We start from the raw sequence: 18,615 nt of genomic DNA on the forward strand, positions 1-18,615 counted from the left end.
CGAGATCGCACTGAAGCAAGATGTCACAGTCCAACACTTAGCCTATTTGAGAGGCGGGCCTTCGTAATGGTCCAGCAAGACTCCAGTCTCTCAGGGAAGGTTCTTCCTGGCATTCGTATTGTCTGTGTCTCAGGATTTTATCTTTTCCAGCTAGTTTTTTTAATTGTTAAAAATATATATATATAATGTAGAGAATAATCAGTGAAAGGTAATCAGTGAAAACATTTGGCCTCCCCTCCAAATCTCCAGATTCACGTATCCGTCCAGAAATATTTTATTACAAACATAATGCACATTTCTCTTTAAACACAAACGGAAGTATTCACTCCGCTTATCATTCAAGACTGTGACTTGGAGATTGCTACCCATCAGGCGAGATTAACCTATGTAATTAATTTAAACCAAACAGGTTCTAACGAAAGTAGGTTTTAAATAAATCAATCTCCCCGAGGTGGGTGTTGACAATTTGCGTTGCTACTAGGACAGCGACCGCACTTTGACAACCAAACACTAGTATAAAATCTCCGTTCCTCCTACCTCCCCACACATCTGGCCTAAGCAGGCACACGCCATTTCCCGATGGGAACCTCAGGAAACTCCCGACAGCACCACCCCTGAAACAACCCAAAGGCGCCCCACTCCGAACCGGAACTGAGTCGAGACGAACTCACAACCGGCGGCAGGAGAAGCCCAGTCACGCGTCTTCCTTCCTACTAAAACCCGCCCACTCGGCGTCCCTAATGCGAGTAAAGGACTGCAGCCTAGAGTGGCCTAAGAATCACGCGACTCCAGCGAAGTCTCGCGAGGGTTTTAAGATTTCTCGCGAGATTTGACTCACTTAAGTCTTCCTTTTCCAGCGTCCGGCTTTCCACCCTTCCCCCTCACCGCCGACCCAATTCTTCCTTTTCGGACGGAGTCGTTCTTGTCGCCGCCGAGATTTTTCCTGCTGCTGCATCAGCCGCCACGAACACCACTGGGATCGTTTGCCCCGACCCCTTCCCGCCGCCCCGTCCCTAACCCCACACAAGGTAACAAGCTTGGTGAGGGAGAGTCAGGCCGCGCCGGGCCTCGGCCTCTCCTGAGTGGGAGCGGAGGCCTGAGGCCGAGGCCGCGGCCGCGCTCGAGAGGCTTGGGCGCCGCTGGAGTGTTAGGAGCCGCGGCCTCCTCTCCCACCCAGGTGGGCCCGGAGCGGCCGCGCACCGGCGGAGGCTTTCCGTGCCGTGGCGACGAACGCCAGTAACCCACGGAACAGGGTGGGGTTGGGGCGCGGGAAGTCTCTTAGGGACGCCCTCGGCCTCTCCCTGCGGAGCCTCTTCGGGCGGGTGGGGCTTCAGCGCCGCTGGGGTCAGATCCGTTCGCTTCTCGGTTTCCCTGGAAGCTGATACTTGATTTCCAAGGTCTGAAATGATCGGCCAAGCCGTAGCGGGCTTTGAGGTTGGGTGCCTGGGAGGAGAGCCGCCTGGCTTCCCCTAACCTCTTTGGAGTCCTTCCAGATTCCAGGCTGTCTTTGGATGGTAATTGTAAGACAAGAGAAGGGACCTCGGAAGCCCCGCGTTGGTTCATAAATCAAGAGAGGATCCTTTCGTATCTTATTTTAGGGTGAAGAATGAGCCAGACTGGGTGAAAGGCACGTTCCTTAGAGTGCCTAAATGGGATTTGTGCCGTTTCTTTTACTTAATATGTTAAGTGCATCGGCACTAGTTAAGTGGCTGGGTGAGATTTTTGCTCTGGAGCAGACCGTCTAAATACGTTATTAATCGAATAGCTGACGTAAAGAGATGTTTTGTGTAGCTAATCCACAGGCAATTTGGTTTTGGAAGTATTCTTTAGTGCCTAAAAATTTTTTCGAAAGTCTTGACTCTTCCAACAAACAGCTTAGTGTTTTGTGTGTGTGTGTGTGTATTTTGGTGAAGCTAACAACCGCCCTGTTAATTGAGGCGAATACAGTACCTTTCTGTTACAGGAGTTTAAAATTAGAGTCTCCTTTTCCCTCTTATCTTTTGTTTTCTGTTTCTGTATGAAATTTATCTGACGTTTATAATCTTCAGAATACTTTGCCTTGCAGTTTGTGGTTTGGCTCACAGCTTTTCTCTGAGTTATGTGTAAAGGTAGTGGTGATAACTAAAGCTGCAATGAGTTACAATAAGGAGTTGGTGATTGTTAATTCAGCAGAGAAATTATTTTTTATGGTTTGCTTCTTGTTCAGTTTTCATGGTCGTACCCTTTTTATTTTCCCCAGATGTCAGAAGACCTAGCAAAGCAGCTGGCAAGCTACAAAGCTCAACTCCAACAGGTTGAAGCTGCATTGTCTGGAAATGGAGAAAATGAAGATTTACTAAAATTAAAGAAAGATTTGCAAGTAAGTATGAGGAAACATAGTTACATTGCTTGGAAGAAGTGTTTCTGTATTTTTCAAATTATTTACTAAAATCCAAAGCACCCTTTGGAGGGGGTGTCCCCCCTCCCCCCCTCCACCTTGTGTTTGTGTGTACATGGGTATATGTACATAAGCATACTTGGCTTATAAAAGTAGGGTTGATTCCTCAGTTTTCATACATTAAAATGAGTGAAGCATTGTTCTTTGTCATGAAAATTTTATATGCCCACTTGATTTTTTTAAAAAAAGTTGATTTTAGAAGTCTCAAACTTCCTAAAGAGGTGCATACAACTTTACCCTGTAAAGTGTTTTTCTCTTTAAAGATGTGGCAAAGGAAATGTAGTTCAAAGGTAAATGAAATTAAAGGAGAAAAATATAACCTGATTAAGATTCTTTTTAATGTCACAAGATTCTTTGAAGATGAGATGAGTCTATGTATGTGTGTTTCAAAGCTAGCAGGTACTACCTTGTATTGAAAACATTATCAAAATATCTAAAGATACTTGTTTTCTGCATAAATGTTACATAATATTTGAACTTAAGGCTGGGATTTATATTGTTAACACTTGCTGAAGTTAAATTGAGTTCAATGTGAAGGGGCGATGTTAATGTTTTATTATGGGAGAGTATGAAACCTGCTTTTTAAAACTTGCACTGGTATTTCAAGACAAAGTAATATTATTAAATCTGTTGTTTCTCAGGACACTAGACCGATTAATAACACTAATTCATATTTGTAAATATATGTGACTTCATCTTAACAAAAATGAGAACTTGAAATTCTGAGCTTGATTTTTTTGAAACTTCTAAAAGGTGTTTTGATGGTCTTTACTGATTCAGTACAAAACTTGAATCATCTTAATCTTAAGTAATCTTTTCCTTCCCTTTATCATCCACTTGCCCATTATTAATATTTTAGGGATATTAGAACTGCAAACAAGTGAAATGTATTTGAAATGGGGTCCAGATTCAGGATTCTGGAAGAGCTTATCTGGGCATAATTAAGATGAGTTGGTTATTTTCAGCTTCAAATTCTGGACTTAGGATAAACTTGAATGAAATTGTAATAAATCGTGTTATTTTTAAAAACACAGAAAACAGGATCCCTCTTCAATATGTAGAAGTCAGGCCAGTAGATTTTATGGTGCCAGTCAGAAAGAAAAAGATGTTTAGGAGCAATTTCTGCCACTCCAGACCAACTTTCTTCTTGCTTCAAAGAGATATCCTTACGTGCCCCATTTTTTTTTTTTTGTCCCCACCAATCTAAGACCAGTCCTTTTTTTCTTTGAAGAAAATAAAACATTGTGTGCCAATGGTGTATATATTACTTCCTGGGCAGCGGGAGGAAGGATATATGTAACTGGTGGAGGGGCAGCTGGGAGTGAAGGTTGAAATAGCATTATTAGGAGGTCTTTTTAAATATTTTGGAATAAATTGTCAGTATGGCAGAATTTCCTTACTGTGACATGATCTGTAGTGGAAATACTGTAGGGAGCGAGACCATTATGATAGGCATTGTGGTTAACACACAAATGGCTTACTTATGGTTTGGTTAATAATGACCTGGGGGTCGTTTATCTGTAAAACACCTTATTTTTTAGAACCGTTTAAAACAGCATTGTCCAATAGAACTTTCTATGATGATGGAAATGCTCTATATCTGCTGTGAAATACTGTAGCTACCAGCTGTATTGGCTGTTGACTATTTGAAATATGGCTAGTGTGGCTAAAGAACTGACTTTTTATTTAAATAGCCACGTGACAACCATATATAGGATGGCACAGATTTATAAGTTCTAACACTTCAGATAGTAACAATACAGAATGTTTTAACTTGACCAATCTTGATCACAGTTTTTTTTCCTCTTAAGCTGTCATGGTGAAAAATTTTCATCTTGATTACTAGCTACAGATCTGTTTTGAACTGAAAACTACTCAAAAGATGGGAGGCATCATTAAGATAAAATGAAATTCTGAAGTGTTTGAATATCTGCTTGCATCTAGAAGTTATCTCCATAACTGTACTAACAGCTTCTATTTTGTCATAGAGGTTTTTTTACAATTTTTTCTTCTCTTTTTCTACTATGCTTTCTGGGATGTACCTTGTGCCACTGATACTTGATTATGTTTTTATATTTGTTAAAAAGTCTATCCAGACCCATGACTGAGTTTGTAACCTTTTTTATTTTTTTGTGTTCCTCTTAAGGAATATTCCTTACCCTGGTTGAATTTGTTTTGCCCTTTCACTTATGACAAAACACTTTCTGCATTTTGTCATGGACTTGCATTTTGCCCGAAAGGCTTCCATGTTTCTCTCTTTATGTATTGCCTTTCATGTAGAACAAAATTACTCAGCAGGCAGCAAATTAATCTACTGAAGTCCTAATTGCCTTTCTTTTTTCACTTAAAAAAAGTGGGTATAGTAAAATCCAGGCTAGCTAGCTGACTAAGCTCCCCAGGAGTCTATGATAATCGCAAAAATAGTCAATTTATTAGGCTGTTTTGCTGAATAAGCTGGTTCCAAAGGAGGCAGGGGTCAAGTCACTTGTCTCATATATTACAGTGGCTCTCTGCATCCCCGAAACGCCTTCCTTCAGTAAGCAGAGTGCTTGAGTGCACCCCCTTTGACCTGCTGATATGTAGATCACAACATCTGATGCTTCCTGGAATTGCCGATTACTGTTAACTGCTGCCCATCTGTCAATGAAGGAGCAGTTTCAGAACTCAGACTTGGGGGAGGAAAAGTAATTAATGGTATGTACCTTTAAGAACCCCCTCATACATAAAATAGTTTCTCTAATACTTTGGTCCATATGTACATGTGAAGAAAAAAAAGCTTAGAAGGGTCTTCATAGTTTGTTGGGAGGGGTGTGTAAAACATCGCAAAATGAAAGGACAACTAGGGATAAATGCTCTGGAATTTTTAAAAAGTGTCATTTTCAGTGCAGGGCTCTGAAAATACAACATGCACAGCTTTTCAGGATCCTTTTCTTTGATGAAAAGGTATTTCCTTTGGAAAATGTAGTGGGAAGATGTTCTGTCCTAAGAGAAGTAGACTTGTAAATCTGAGATCTCGAAATGCAGAGTTCATGTTTGTGCTTTAGTAGTTAAATGATCCCTAGTTAAATGGAACTGTTTAACGATAGGGATTGTATCAGCTCTTGAGTCAGGCTTACTGAATTACATTTCTGGCCCTAAAGGTGGTTAATAAAAAATGAGACTGGATAATTTGCTCTCCTTTTTTAGTAAATGATCTGTTTATTTGGAAGTTCTTTGCTTTATTTGCAAAGGATTGTATAATTAAAAGGTACTTGAATGGTTATTTGGCACTTAATAAAACCTCATTACAAATACTGTTCTATTGAATTTAATTCAAATCTGAGTCTTCTAGGTCTCCCCACCCAAAAAAAAACTGGCTTTTCTCCAAGAGCTTGATATCTGCTCCCTACCCTTTTTTTTTGGCTTAAATAGTTTTTTTAGAAATAGCTAGGAAGATTTAGAATCTTTAAGAGAGATACTATTTAACTTTCTTGTCTACTGAGACAAAACTACTATTAAAAAACTTAAATAGGAGTCAGAAGAAACTCAGTACAGAGTTAAACTTTGCTAATTTTTCTCCCCAAACATACAATGTGATGCTTTTGAAGGTATTTTATATGCAACAGTGGGGGAACAGGTATGAAGTTCTTAAACCAGATAAAATGCACAATTGTGGTCTTCATTAGAGTAAAAATATAGGAGATAAGTATCAAAATATATCAATTTTCACTATTAACTTTTTTAACCAACCCTACCAAACACCTTTGAATGAAACCATTAAGTGTGAAAGCCTGAATAAGAAGAAATATTTGCCACACAGAAAAGTTATTTTCCTGCCTGTGTGTTAACATTTACTTTATTTTTCCTTTTAAATGAAACTGTGCTAATGTGTTTAACATTAAAGTATTGGGGTATTTTCAGTCTAACCTGGTAATTTGCTTACCCAGATGGTTTAAGTTTTATAATACATGAATAAGAAGACTACTAACCTTTTATGTGTACCTACAGTATTTTAGTAGAAATGTTTATGAGCAGGAACATTTTTATTACATGAGGGCTCCAAGTGTCTTGGGAGTTTTTTTGGCAGGAGGTCATGTCAGCTAGACAGTGCTACTGCCAAGTAATTTGCTCTGTAAAACAGTACAGCTGCATGAAATACGTGTGACAATGACATGAGGTAAAAGTGATCTTCAGTCTAGTCAGTCCCTTATTATTTTTCAGTCCGTAATTTGACTATTTCTCATCTTTAGAGAGATCTATTCAGCTAAAATAGGCACTTAGAAATAATGTATGTTTTAAGTGCAAATTTACCCTATTTCTGTTCAAATTTGAGGTTAATTAAGTTGAAAGGCCACTGTATGGGTTTAAATTCCAACTCGACCACTGTATACAATATTATATCTTAGTTTTCTACATGGGGATAATCACAGTACTTACATCATTTTATTGTTATGAACTGCAAATAAATGTGTAGAGAAGTAAAGTGCTATATGGTATGAGAGCTGTTGTCATCAAAAATTAAATTAGTTATTTGTTTAAAGTTGGTGACTGAATTATAATGTTACGGTTTTTATTTTTCCTTTTTAGGAAGTTATAGAACTAACCAAAGACCTTCTGTCAACTCAACCTTCTGAAACTCTTGCAAGTTCAGACAGCTTTGCTTCTACTCAGCCCACTCATTCATGGAAAGTAGGAGACAAGTGTATGGCAATCTGGAGTGAAGATGGACAGTAAGTGTAGAAAAAACTCTAACTATAACATGAAATAATAAGATGCAATGGTAAGATGTTTTTATTCAGTTTGAACTGCCCTATTTTAATCCTCCTTTGTAGCCAATATAATTTATACAGCCAATTTGATCCTTGGATGGTTATCATTAGTACAGTTTAGTTTTTAGCTTTAGGTTAAGCCCTGGGGAAGAAGAATGGTTTGGATCCTAGAAGAAAGAAATATGAAAGCAGAGAAAACAAATGAATATTTTTAAAAACTTTTTTTTTTACTTGAAAGTTGAGTGAATGGTTGGCTATCTTAGACCAGAGTATCTAAGCACATACTCTGAAATTGTTACTATAAGAAGAATCTTTTTTCAAAGAGATTGACTAAAGTACATTCAGTAGATGTGTTAAGCCTTTCCTGACAGTATTTTGATTAGGACTTTCTTTTTTGATAGCATGTGGCTAACTCCAGCCACTCTTGTATAATTTTGGCCAAAGAGCCATTTGCTTACACAAGTTTCATTTTAGACACATGTATTAATTGAATCACTGCAGTATAAGTCTTGTAGGCTGAGTACTAAACCTTTACTCACCTGCTTACAGCCATGATATCTTTACAGGTGTTATGAAGCGGAGATTGAGGAGATAGATGAAGAAAACGGCACGGCGGCAATCACCTTTGCTGGCTATGGCAATGCCGAAGTGACCCCACTGTTGAACCTCAAGCCTGTAGAGGAAGGAAGGAAGGCAAAGGAGGACAGTGGTAACAAACCCATGTCAAAGTAAGTGACTTTGATGTTAGTATTTTAAGTGTGGTCTTCCTCATTTGGGTATGGCTGCAGAATCTGCTGGCTAAATTAGGGTAAGAAAGTTGTAATACTGTTTACCAGTATTTTGAATATTAGCAATATAGGGTCAACACTGTTGTATATATAGATGCCTAGGCAAAGTGAAGACATTGTGACTTCCACTTAGGCTTTCAGTAAATATTCATTAAGAGAACATGATGTACTGCTCTCTAAACCAGGTGCTCGGGTTCCGCTGCAGTGAAGACCAGCTCAGGTCTTGTCCTGAATGAGGTTATAGTCTGGAGGACAAGATATGTATTTAAAGAATAACTTAAATAAAAATAATAATGAATTGTTGATATTTTGTAATAATTAAAGAATATTAATAAGTATAATGCAAGTGTAGAAGTTATGAAGGGAACATAATGGGCACTTGAAGGGAACAAAGAAAAGGTACTTGATGTGCATGTTAGTCATCCAGCAGATTTCTTTGAGAAAACAACATCTAAACCGAGATTTGAAAAGAAAGAAGTTAGCCAGGAAACAAACTAGAAGGTATAGCCTTGGGCATGTTACTGAATTTCTCATCTAGGAAATGGATAATAATATATGTATTACAAAGCTGTGAAGATTAAATGATAGCACTAACAAAGCATGTAGCATAATTCTTGACATGTACTAAGAGTTCAGTATATGTTTACTTTAAAAAGGAAAACAGGTGGGAACATAGAGGTAATAGAAAATTCCTGTGGCAAAATACTGGGGTTCAAGGGTTGGTGATTTGACAAGAGACTAGACCAGATCATAAAGAGCTTGAAAGCCATTGATGCATTTTGTGTAAGGGCATATGATGTGATCAGATGTGAGCTTTTGAATAATCACTAGCAGAGAAGGGAAGGCAGCTGCTGCTATGATCCAGGTGTAAGGTGATGGTGGCCCAAACCCAGGGAGCAGCAGTGAGGTTGGAGAAGTCTACCGTTGACAGGTATTTTAAGAAGTAGAATTAGTATTTTGGTTAACTTGTGCATACTTGAAACACATCTGCTGATTTGGATTTGTCAGGAGTTTTCAAAACTTACGTTGCTGCATAAATATATTTGAAATTGGGAAAACTTACGTTGTTACATAAATATATTTGAAATTGGGGAAATTCTGTCACACTTAAGTGACCCAATACAAAAATTGGTTTGTAGAACAACGTAATATGACTTTTTAGTCTTTGACATCTGTGTAAAAAGCCCACACTAAAGCTTTGTAGTGGTGATTATATGATACAGAGGTGTCTAGATATTATTGCCTCTTTAAAAGACCTTCCTTTTGGTGGGAAATCAGTGCTGAGTGGAAGTATTAAGAGAGCTTTAGGCTCTGATCATATTTATTTAGAGTATGCAGTTTTGGAAAACCCCAGTTTAAGAATTGTTACCATAATTTCCCATTGTCCTGCTGTGCTCTTCCAATCCAGATGAAATACAGTTTATCTGTACTGAATCTTAATACAATTTTTCCAAATGCAGCATATTACACTAGCTAACTGTCCATTTAATTGAGAGATTTGATTTAAATGGGTAATAGGTAACAGTTATGTTTTGGAAGCTTCCAAGGATATATTTCAAATAACATTTTTTTTCTTAGTGCTGGGTGATTGGCATTGTTGATGTTAGTGCTTTTATTCATAGGAAAAGTGTGTAAGTTTATTAGGTTTATGGGGTTGGGGTTGCACTGCAAAATATCTTTAAGGAAGTCATCTTTTAAATCTTAAGAGTTGACATTTAGACCTTATATCCATACAGAAAAGAAATGATTGCCCAGCAGCGTGAATATAAAAAGAAGAAAGCCTTGAAAAAAGCACAAAGAATAAAAGAACTTGAGCAGGAGAGAGAGGATCAGAAGGTGAAATGGCAACAGTTCAACAACAGGGCTTACTCTAAAAACAAGAAAGGCCAGGTTAGTAAATCCTTGCATCGTAACTTTGTAAGTTTGAAAAGTCAACTGTCATTAAGATAACTTTAAAAATACATAACTGGATCTTGAATTCAGAATCCTCTTCAATCTTCAGCTTTTTTTATTGAAAAAATACATCCATTAGCCACTGTCTCTGCAGTATAAACACTATGAATGAGCTTGTATCAGTAATTAACAGAAGACCTAGGTTCTCTTCCCTCTGTAAACTAAATTTTGAAAAATTATTTCATACCTTATATGTATCACTTAAAGGGAATGTGTTGAACCCTACCTAGTTTGTGAACATACCTTATGCTGTGCATCATTGGTAGATTTTGTTTAAAAGAGTGCTCAAGTTCTGGATATATTTTGGAATTTTTATTTTTTCCAAAACTAATCAAGAACGGTTTCTGTTTTTACCCTAGGTTAAAAGGAGTATTTTTGCTTCACCTGAGAGTGTAACTGGCAAAGTTGGAGTAGGAACTTGTGGAATTGCTGATAAACCTATGACACAGTATCAAGATACCTCTAAATACAATGTCAGGCATTTGATGCCTCAATAATCAGAAAAACTGTTGGATTTCATCTCTGCAGGGCTTTACATTTACCTTTTTATCCTTATATTTTTCTAAAGGTAAATTATTTGTTAGAGTAAGAAAGATACCATTGTCATCCTTGTTTGACTTCAATAGAATGAAACTTGAAGAAATTGCATTTAATAACTGCTATTCATTTAACTTTTTTCATTACTACTACCACAGTTTCCTCAAAGGTTGTTGGATAATGCAACTTTTCTAGATAGGTGCTGTATAAATACAGCACTTAAATGAATTGTTGATCTTCCTAATATCAGGCCCCCACTTGATGGTATGCTTTCTGTAAAGTCCTACCTTGGAATTTTCAGATGCTTTGAACTTGCCACATGCTCTAGCAATTCACTGGGACATCAAGCCAGGACACCAACGTGCTATAGAAATCTTATCATTTTTTTCTTATCTTCAACTTAAACCTAGCTGTTGCCCTCTTAACCCTAAAACTAGGTTAATTTGTAAATGTCAGAGTTTGTTTTGAGGTTTTTCCTTCAATAACTTGTTTCCTAAGCCTATTAGACCATTTCTAAAATTGATCCAGCTCTTTTATTCATTGAGTTTTAGTTTTATGTAAGAAACCATGTTTAGGACCAGCTACCTTTTCTAATGTTTTGGGGTTTTTTTTTGTTTTTCTTTTTTATATTTGCTTTTTTCCTGCATTGATTTTCCTCTTACGGTAGTGGTACCATTTTTTGGACGTATAATGTTTATATGAAAATACAAAAGCTGATGTATAGCCCTGTATACAGTGTAGATACTATTTTTGTAAAAAAAAGAAACAACAAAAAAAAAACCAAGGCTAAATTAATGAACAAGAGTACTGAATGTTTCATCATTAAAAATTTATTGTATTTCTTGTACATTAATCTGACCATAATTTCCCTGTATATTATGTTCATGTAGTTGAGTTTGTAATTTTTGTTACCTAGATCAAGTTGTCAGCATATGTTGGTATAAGTGAACATCGGTTATCCTGAGTTGAGTTTAAGCCAAATATATGCATAGAAAAGAGTCTTCCTATTAATGGAAGCTGGTGATTTTTTAGGATGTGTGTTAATTTGTTTTTGTATGTTTAACTTTTATTAAATAAAGTGTTTTTAAAATCTCCAGGGTGCATTAACAAAAGGGTGGTGAAGTCTTAGCTGCCAGCATTGATACAGTGATTAAGTTCGATGTACTTGCATACATCATTTCTACAAAAAAGAATTCTAAGTATGTGATAAAGATTTCTACAAGTCCTGTGTACTCCTGTCAGACATAAGAAATTAGATCCATAAAAAAATAAAAGTATCCTAAAGGACAAACCAGTTTTCTTTTAAGGGCTTGTGCTATGTATAGACGTATTTATGTTTTTGGTAGAGGGGGGCAAATAAAAGTTTTTATTTCATGAATTTTTTTTTTTTTTTGTAAATTGAAACTTTAGGGAGGACAGTGATGAGATAGAACTCTTTATCTCACCCTTCTACCTCCCTTCCAACTTAGGAGGATCACTGTTTTTCTTCCTATAATTTATGGCACAGGGTAGAAATGTACAGAATGAAAGGTGAAGTCGTTTTTAAATACAAGCACAAATTAGAATGTAAAAAGGGTTACTCAGCCTGGCCTAAATAAAATATACTAATGTTCTTGTTACTGGTGTTGACAGGTATCTTTAGATTGTCCCAATAAACAGTACCCATGAAGGATTGCCAGGGAATTCTTTGAATTAAATAGGACTGAAAAGAGTTCGGTGTAATTGGCCACACAAAATGGTTTTTGGTGAGATTATCTTGGTATGTTGGAGTAGCAGGTCACGTGTTAGTGTAGGTAAGACTCTTGTGTGGAGATATGTGTCTCCTTTGACCCTTTAAGTCTTCCTTTCTTTATGTAAGTTTTCCTGGAGGGTTTTGCAGTAGGAGGAACGAAAAGAAATAAAGGTGACTATGTTATATAAAACATTTTTAAGAAACATATAGCATGACATCAGAGCCCTGTGTCAAAGACCTAGATGTGGCCCTTTGAAAAGTCCTCGTGTCCACTGTTTACAATTTGAGGCCCCTAATTATAAATGTATTGCTGAAATGTTAGCAAATTACCAAAGTTATGTATTAAGTACATCCTAGTAAAGGTTTACATTTTTATATTAGAATATCTTAGGACATGACTCAATGGGAAGAGGTTACAGATGATAATAAAAATTATACCTAATGCTTGTTTAAAGAGGGATTCCTTGATCTGGGTCCTGTCCTAGACCTATCTAGGTCAAGGTGTGTCTGTTTTTGACAAATACCATAGGTGATTCTGATGTGTGTCCCTGGCTGTGAACCATGATTTTGGTTAAATGTAAAAGTTTGATTTTTGAAATGAAGGAAAATTATTAAGTAGCAGTTTTCTCAGCACAACTGTAAAAACTAGACATCAAACCAAAATGAAATGTAAATGTTTATTGTAACGACTCATTTTTCTAAGTGCTTTTTTTTGGTCACAACAAAGGGTGTACATGTGTGTGTGTGCATACACACACACACACACACACACACACACACACACAGTTTCCATTACAATGCAGTTTTAATACTGTGTGTGTCTGCCTGCCTTTAACCTTTAAAATAGCAAGGGAAAACCATCAGGTAACAGGAAAATTATACAGTTTTTTAAGTTGTGTGTGTCTGTAGATAATAAAAGGTGAAAATAACCACTTACAAATTGAACCAAAAGGTATTTTTAAATAGCCTTGATTTGGCTTTTTGTCTCAACTTGGATGTTAACTGAAGTATAGAAAAAAAGGAAAGAAAATCTATTAAAACAAGGTTTTATATTTGTTGAAATCTTTATGGAGTTAATGAACTGTTAAGTATTTGTATTATATACTATGATGCATCCAATTCCTATAAATGGTAATATATGAGTTCAACAGTAAACATTCTTTGTATCTAGGATTTTTGAGTTGTAAGGTAAACTGAATTTTTACTACAGTGGAGAGGAAGAGCATAGGCAAAATAAGAGGTAATACCAATACCATAGTTTAAACAGAAACCCAAGTAATTGAAGCCCCTTAGGCTGTGATTATTTCAAAAACATACCTGTTGTAGATACGTTCTTAAGAAATATCTTGAAAAGGGTCAGAAACCAATATTAACATTCTAAGAATTTGGCCCTAACCAAAAGTAAGTAATTTATGGTTAGATTTCTGTGAAGTTCTTCAATTGCCTTTTCTGCCTTTCAGTTTATGTATATAAAGGTGATTTGTGATCTTGAGTCGGGGGAAGCAGATTTAAGATTAACTTTGGACTTGAGGTAGTGGACGGGTGAACTAACTAAAAATACCAAATTTTGGATACTTAAGTCATCTTTCAGTTCCTAGGAAACAAACTGGCAATTTACTTCCAAGCATCTCACCAGTTCGTTTTTACAAAACCAGTACAGACTTAAGTTACTGGAATTAATAAAACTAATTTGTTTTCTCAGTTAACTTTTAAGAGCCTAGCTAAAGAAGTCCTGGTTATACTCATCAGAAGAAAAAGGTTTGCTTTTTGTTTGAAAAGATAACTTTCTCAATTTGAGGCCCCAAATCATGGTTGTTATTTTGCTGGCTCATGATCTCCCTTGGTGAAACTGATGTTTTTTTTGTTTTTCCCCCTTTCAAGCCCTGTACTGACTTTAGCAAGATGGCAGTGAATTTCTGGCCTGAGAAACAAAAAAGAATTCAGGCTTGGAGGAAACACTTGACTCTATCCTGAGAAAACTAGAGTTGAAACCTGAGATTGCAGCTAGGCTAGTCTTTAATAGATGTTGATTGTGCAATTGTTCACTGCTCAGAAGTATGCAGAAAGGAGGAGTAAGTATCCCTTAGGTTCTTTCACCCAGTTTTTCCCTCCAAAAGCACTGTCAGGTTTATCTGACCTAGCTTTCACAGTAAGTGTGGTGAAGCTTCTTATTTAGAAACAACTGACTTACTGAGTTTGTATTTTTTAATATATATTTTAGAGATGTTTTATAGCTGGTGTTTTTTTTTTCGATGCTCTTCTGTGCCCTGGTGTGAAAATCTACTAAAAAAGACATTATTAGTACCACTCCATAGCAAAAAGCTTGAGGAAACAGAAGAAATTCCAAAATTACAGTAAGTTAGTTGGCAGTACTTTTAAAAAGCTCCACTTTAGCCATTTCCGTAATAATTTATGACTATATAGAAAGGTAAAACAGAACCAAGAACTTAAGTTGTAGCCAGTACATGTATTTGAACTACACTGATTTATATTTGAAATAATCAAATGTATTCCACAAAAAAACTAATTTTCTGTTGGATCTGGTACATGGACCAAGATTTTTTTCTCTTCGTAAGGCCAGCACTAAATAGTGTTAACTAGGGCACTCAATTATTACACAATGGTTACTGTCAGTGTTAACATACCCAAGCTCAGGCTAGGTTTTTTTTTTTGTTTTTTTTTTTTTTTAGGAAGACCAGGTAATCACTAAAACCAATAATACAACAATCTTATAAAGCCTTTATTTAAAAAATTCTATAGGTAGGACATCAAAATTGACTTCTTACAAAGTATAAGCTGCCATGGAGTTTTGTAAAAGTGAATAATTTTAATAAAGTTTTTTTTTCCTGCATGACCCTGAGTCAGAGTAACTAAAATTCAAGATTAAGGATGAGAAGATAAGGTTGCATTCATCAGAGAAAGAGAAGTACATACCTCTTTATTTTCTTTTGGTGCTATAAACTAGATGGGGGTGGGGGAGTTTTCATCTATCAGTTTTAATCCTTTTAGCCTTTTAAAATAGAAGTAGTAAAACTTGTCAGGAGGAAACCGGCTCCATGCAGAAGTAATTTGCCCAGGGTTCTTCACAAATGTTAAAACTGCGATTTAAGTGTAAGCAAAACTCTTGTTCTTTCCACAGTATGTTTTTGTTAGTGAGTATGTACATTTTGAGGTGGAAGGGTAATAGGAAAAGGCCAGTTAGTTGCTAAAAGTGGAAGAAAAACTCAAAAAAACCTCCAAAAGACTAAACAGTTTTCTCATGACAAGTGAGCACTTTGCTCAGTAATCCTCACTGCCTTTTAAAAAAATCCGTTCATAATGCTGAAAGCTATCATAGTCATGGGCACTTGAAAAGGCTTTCTACAGGGCTTCTCATATCTACTCTAATAAGAAACTAGAGTTATAATGACTTCAGGATCTTTGGTAATGATGCACTATGGATTTACCTGTACCATGAATATATCACTCTAAGGGTACCTTGACTCAGGTTAGTGGAGACTAAATGGGGACTTTCAGACTTGTTTTCAATTTGAGTAATAGTGTAGTCAAACGGATTCCCAAAAAAGTTTGGAGAACAAATAAGAATGATAATGGCTTTGTGTCCTACCTGACGCAGTTAGGGTTATTGGGTACATTAAACCATCTGCAGTTAGGTTGCGTGGAGTTATCAGTCAAGAAGGCACCTGTTTAAATTATAGAACAGGAAATGGCAGTGACTCAAATTGCCATTAACTCTGGACTACTGAAGTAGGATTAACAGACATTTAGGAGATAGTTGCCTCTCAAGGTGTGGGTGCTAATTCGTATTTTTCCTTCATAGAGAAGGGTGGTACAAAAAGCACTCAGGTATTCTTCATTCACAATGTTTATTTCTTGCAATTAACTTTTGTGTCATCGAAGTCAATTTGTCTTTAAAAAAATTAATATTCATCATACAATCCATCCCCCTCCCTCAAGGAAAACAAACCCAGGGAAGGAGTAATTTAGGGGGCAGGTGAATAGGTATTCTAGGTTTGTCACAAAGGTTTCCCAGCCCACCATCCTGTACATATACAACAAAATGGCAGCACCTCAAGTTCACCTGAATGAAATCCCAAATTCAAGCCCTAGACGAGTGATGCAGTGAATGCCACAGGAATAACAAAGTGGAAGCTTAAGTCATGAGCTTCCATTTACTTTACATGGTAGTTAGCGGAGTCTTCAAACTGTCTCACTTGGGAAAGTCGAAAGTAAGCAAATATATAGAGCAACATTTTGACTTGGCCAGGAGTAATCACAAATGAAACCAAAAATTGACCTGGGCCACAGAAATGAATTTGTTTTGTCATGTTTTTCATTAAGTCCCCAGCACCTGAAGTAGCAAGTTCTAATATGGGCTTCTAAAGGCATGCAGTTTTTCACACATCTACTTCAAAGAATTTCTTCCACTCAAACAGCACAATCAAGGGTAAATATTTGTGGAGGCACAGGAAGAGCACAAGAACAAGTAAGTATATGCTGAGGCCTTGTGTATGACCAAGATGGTACACTTCATATACAGAAGCAGTGAAAGCTGTTAAAGTGCTACTTACAAAGGATAGCCTGACATTACATACACAACTCAACTGTACTGCTAAATATGGTTGTCTTTATTTTCTTTTTCCTTGCCCAGCCCTATCTAAACAAAATAAAACTACAGGACTGAAATTAACAACCCATTAAAATCAGCAATAAGTTATGAAAATCATAAAGCTTTTTTTTTTAAAAGTAATTAAGGGTAGTTAAATTATTTAAAGTATATAAAGTCCAAAGAGCCAAGGGGTAATGTCTCCAAGAAGGCTTCCTGGGGTAAGGGGAGAGGGTCAGGAGGGAACCCTGGAGTTTGAAAAACAAAAGAAACACATGACATCAAAGTGCAGGCTAGAAAATAAATTTCACTTAAAAAGAAAGTAACATTGCTGAAAATATTGATAAGAGCAACAATAGCACCTGCACAGTGGGACTGTGAGGAAGGAGAGAGATCACCTGTAGGAAAACGGAAGCAAATCTTTACATTAAAATGAGACGAGTGCCGAACTTAACTATGTTAACTATGACGGTAAAACTATGTTATCAGACGGTTAAAAGCTGGTGAAAGGTAATGATTTTAAAAGAAAACAAAAACAGCATTGACCTTTTTTCTATCTAGCCCAGACCTCATTCATTTTGTGCACTATATAGAGTGAGGCATGAGGTGTTTTATCATTATCAAATGCTGCATCAAAATAGATGATTTTTTTTCTCATGTGTTTTTCCACTATAAAAGACATCTATGTTTTTTATGGACAAGCTTTAAAAAGATGTCATTTTGGTTTTCAACACATACAAACAGTTATCAAAATCTGAAATAAAAATGCTGCCGTGGCTCAGACCCTGGCCTGCTAATCTGCGTGCACAACTTCTGGTTCACACAGACAGAGGCACATGGAGCTTTATCCTTCTGGCCCCTCAATCCAAACTCAGGCCCTGTCTGGTGGAGGCTGTTATGCGTGGACTGCCCCCACGGTGCCCAAGGGCCTCAGGGTGGCTGACGCTAACTGGCGGTTGGGTTGCCCTATCAGTGCTAACAATGCAGGATAAGGTTAGTTTGCCTTTAGCATGGAATCCAACAGAAAGCTGAGCTGCACGATGATCCCTTTCAAAAGGCTTCATGGGAGTCTCTCCTTTTGCAAAGCGTGAAATGAGCTTTATTTTTTAAATAATTGATCATCCATAGGCTTCATGATAAGCTGTCCCAGGCTGAGTTTTAATAGCTCTTTAGCTATCCAAGATTAATGCCTGATTATCTCATATTGTCATTACTACAGGTTTTTTTTTTTAGGACCATAAAACTCAGGAAGAGTTCATAATCCTAGCCTTAAATATGTCTACTCAATGTAGGAGAGCAAACTAGAAAAGAAAAAGAGGAATCTCCAACGTCCTCTTTCAAATCAGGAAAAATTCATACAAGTTTTTCTGCTGCCATTAGAAATTGTGATTTTCAAATATGAGTATTGATGAATATTTGTTCTGCTGGGGAGGCTTTGCTCCACTTTTTGCTAAGTATTTGCTATGGTCTTTTGACCCTTTTGTTCAAGTATAGTTTTGTTTGTTTTAAAGAGGAGACTGCATCATGAACCCAATTTATGAGACTGTTTGGACTGAACTGGCCCGGTGAATATTTTGCCCTGCACTGTTACGTCATGCTGGGTTCTAGGAAGTGAACGAGAGTTTGACACTGGCACTGGAGTAACCCTCGTCACTCCCAATACTCTGCAGGCTGCTGTGGTCATCAATGTCACTGATGCTGGTGGTACTGATATTGTCCACTTCTCCATGGGAGAACTCTGTGCTTTCAACATCCACTTCAATCTCCTCTGCCAAAGGGAAAAAATAAAGAACATCAGTAATCTAGTATATGTG

The 18,615-nt window shown here is 36.9% G+C and overlaps 2 protein-coding genes and 1 long non-coding RNA gene across 8 annotated transcripts in view; 1 reads left to right on the plus strand and 2 right to left on the minus strand.

The window, feature by feature from the left end:
* LOC108407921 (uncharacterized) overlaps positions 1–1,014 on the minus strand; it is a 31,327-nt gene extending 30,313 nt beyond the window's left edge. For 2 of the 4 annotated variants that reach the window (XR_012133031.1, XR_012133030.1), the window contains exon 1: positions 839–1,000. This is a non-coding gene — a long non-coding RNA (uncharacterized lncRNA). Of the gene's footprint in view, positions 1–838 lie in introns of all 4 variants that reach the window. The other 2 variants (XR_001855851.3, XR_012133029.1) reach the window with 2 other exon arrangements.
* Positions 880–12,082, plus strand: SMNDC1 (survival motor neuron domain containing 1). Of its 2 annotated transcripts, XM_017677544.3 has the most exons (7): positions 966–1,028; positions 2,240–2,359; positions 4,941–5,131; positions 7,004–7,146; positions 7,752–7,913; positions 9,710–9,863; positions 10,286–12,082. In XM_017677544.3, the coding sequence occupies exons 3-7, from the start codon at positions 5,129–5,131 to the stop codon at positions 10,421–10,423; spliced, it is 600 nt and encodes a 199-aa protein (XP_017533033.1). In that variant the 5' UTR covers positions 966–1,028; positions 2,240–2,359; positions 4,941–5,128; the 3' UTR covers positions 10,424–12,082. The 2 variants fall into 2 exon arrangements, with proteins under 2 accessions (XP_017533024.1, XP_017533033.1); XM_017677535.3 differs by lacking the exon at positions 4,941–5,131 and having other exon boundaries at positions 880–1,028.
* A 2,832-nt stretch (positions 12,083–14,914) lies between these two features.
* Positions 14,915–18,615, minus strand: part of MXI1 (MAX interactor 1, dimerization protein) — a 79,367-nt gene continuing 75,666 nt past the window's right edge. For both annotated transcript variants that reach the window (XM_037001205.2, XM_017677559.3), the window contains exon 6: positions 14,915–18,569. In XM_037001205.2, the coding sequence (XP_036857100.2) occupies positions 18,406–18,569 (164 nt within the window). In that variant the 3' untranslated portion in view covers positions 14,915–18,405. The remainder of the gene's footprint in view (positions 18,570–18,615) is intronic.

The sequence above is a fragment of the Manis javanica genome, chromosome 7 (assembly GCF_040802235.1).
Source record: "Manis javanica isolate MJ-LG chromosome 7, MJ_LKY, whole genome shotgun sequence".
NCBI classification, from domain to species: domain Eukaryota; kingdom Metazoa; phylum Chordata; class Mammalia; order Pholidota; family Manidae; genus Manis; species Manis javanica.

What these genes read in the sequence shown, in the direction of transcription:
- SMNDC1 (XM_017677535.3), top strand. Translation starts at nt 2,240, where the DNA reads ATGTCAGAAGACCTAGCAAAGCAGCTGGCAAGCTACAAAGCTCAACTC. An exon ending in AATTAAAGAAAGATTTGCAA is followed by an intron (nt 2,360 to 7,003) that starts GTAAGTATGAGG and finishes TTTCCTTTTTAG; the next exon opens with GAAGTTATAGAACTAACCAA. An exon ending in ATCTGGAGTGAAGATGGACA is followed by an intron (nt 7,147 to 7,751) that starts GTAAGTGTAGAA and finishes ATATCTTTACAG; the next exon opens with GTGTTATGAAGCGGAGATTG.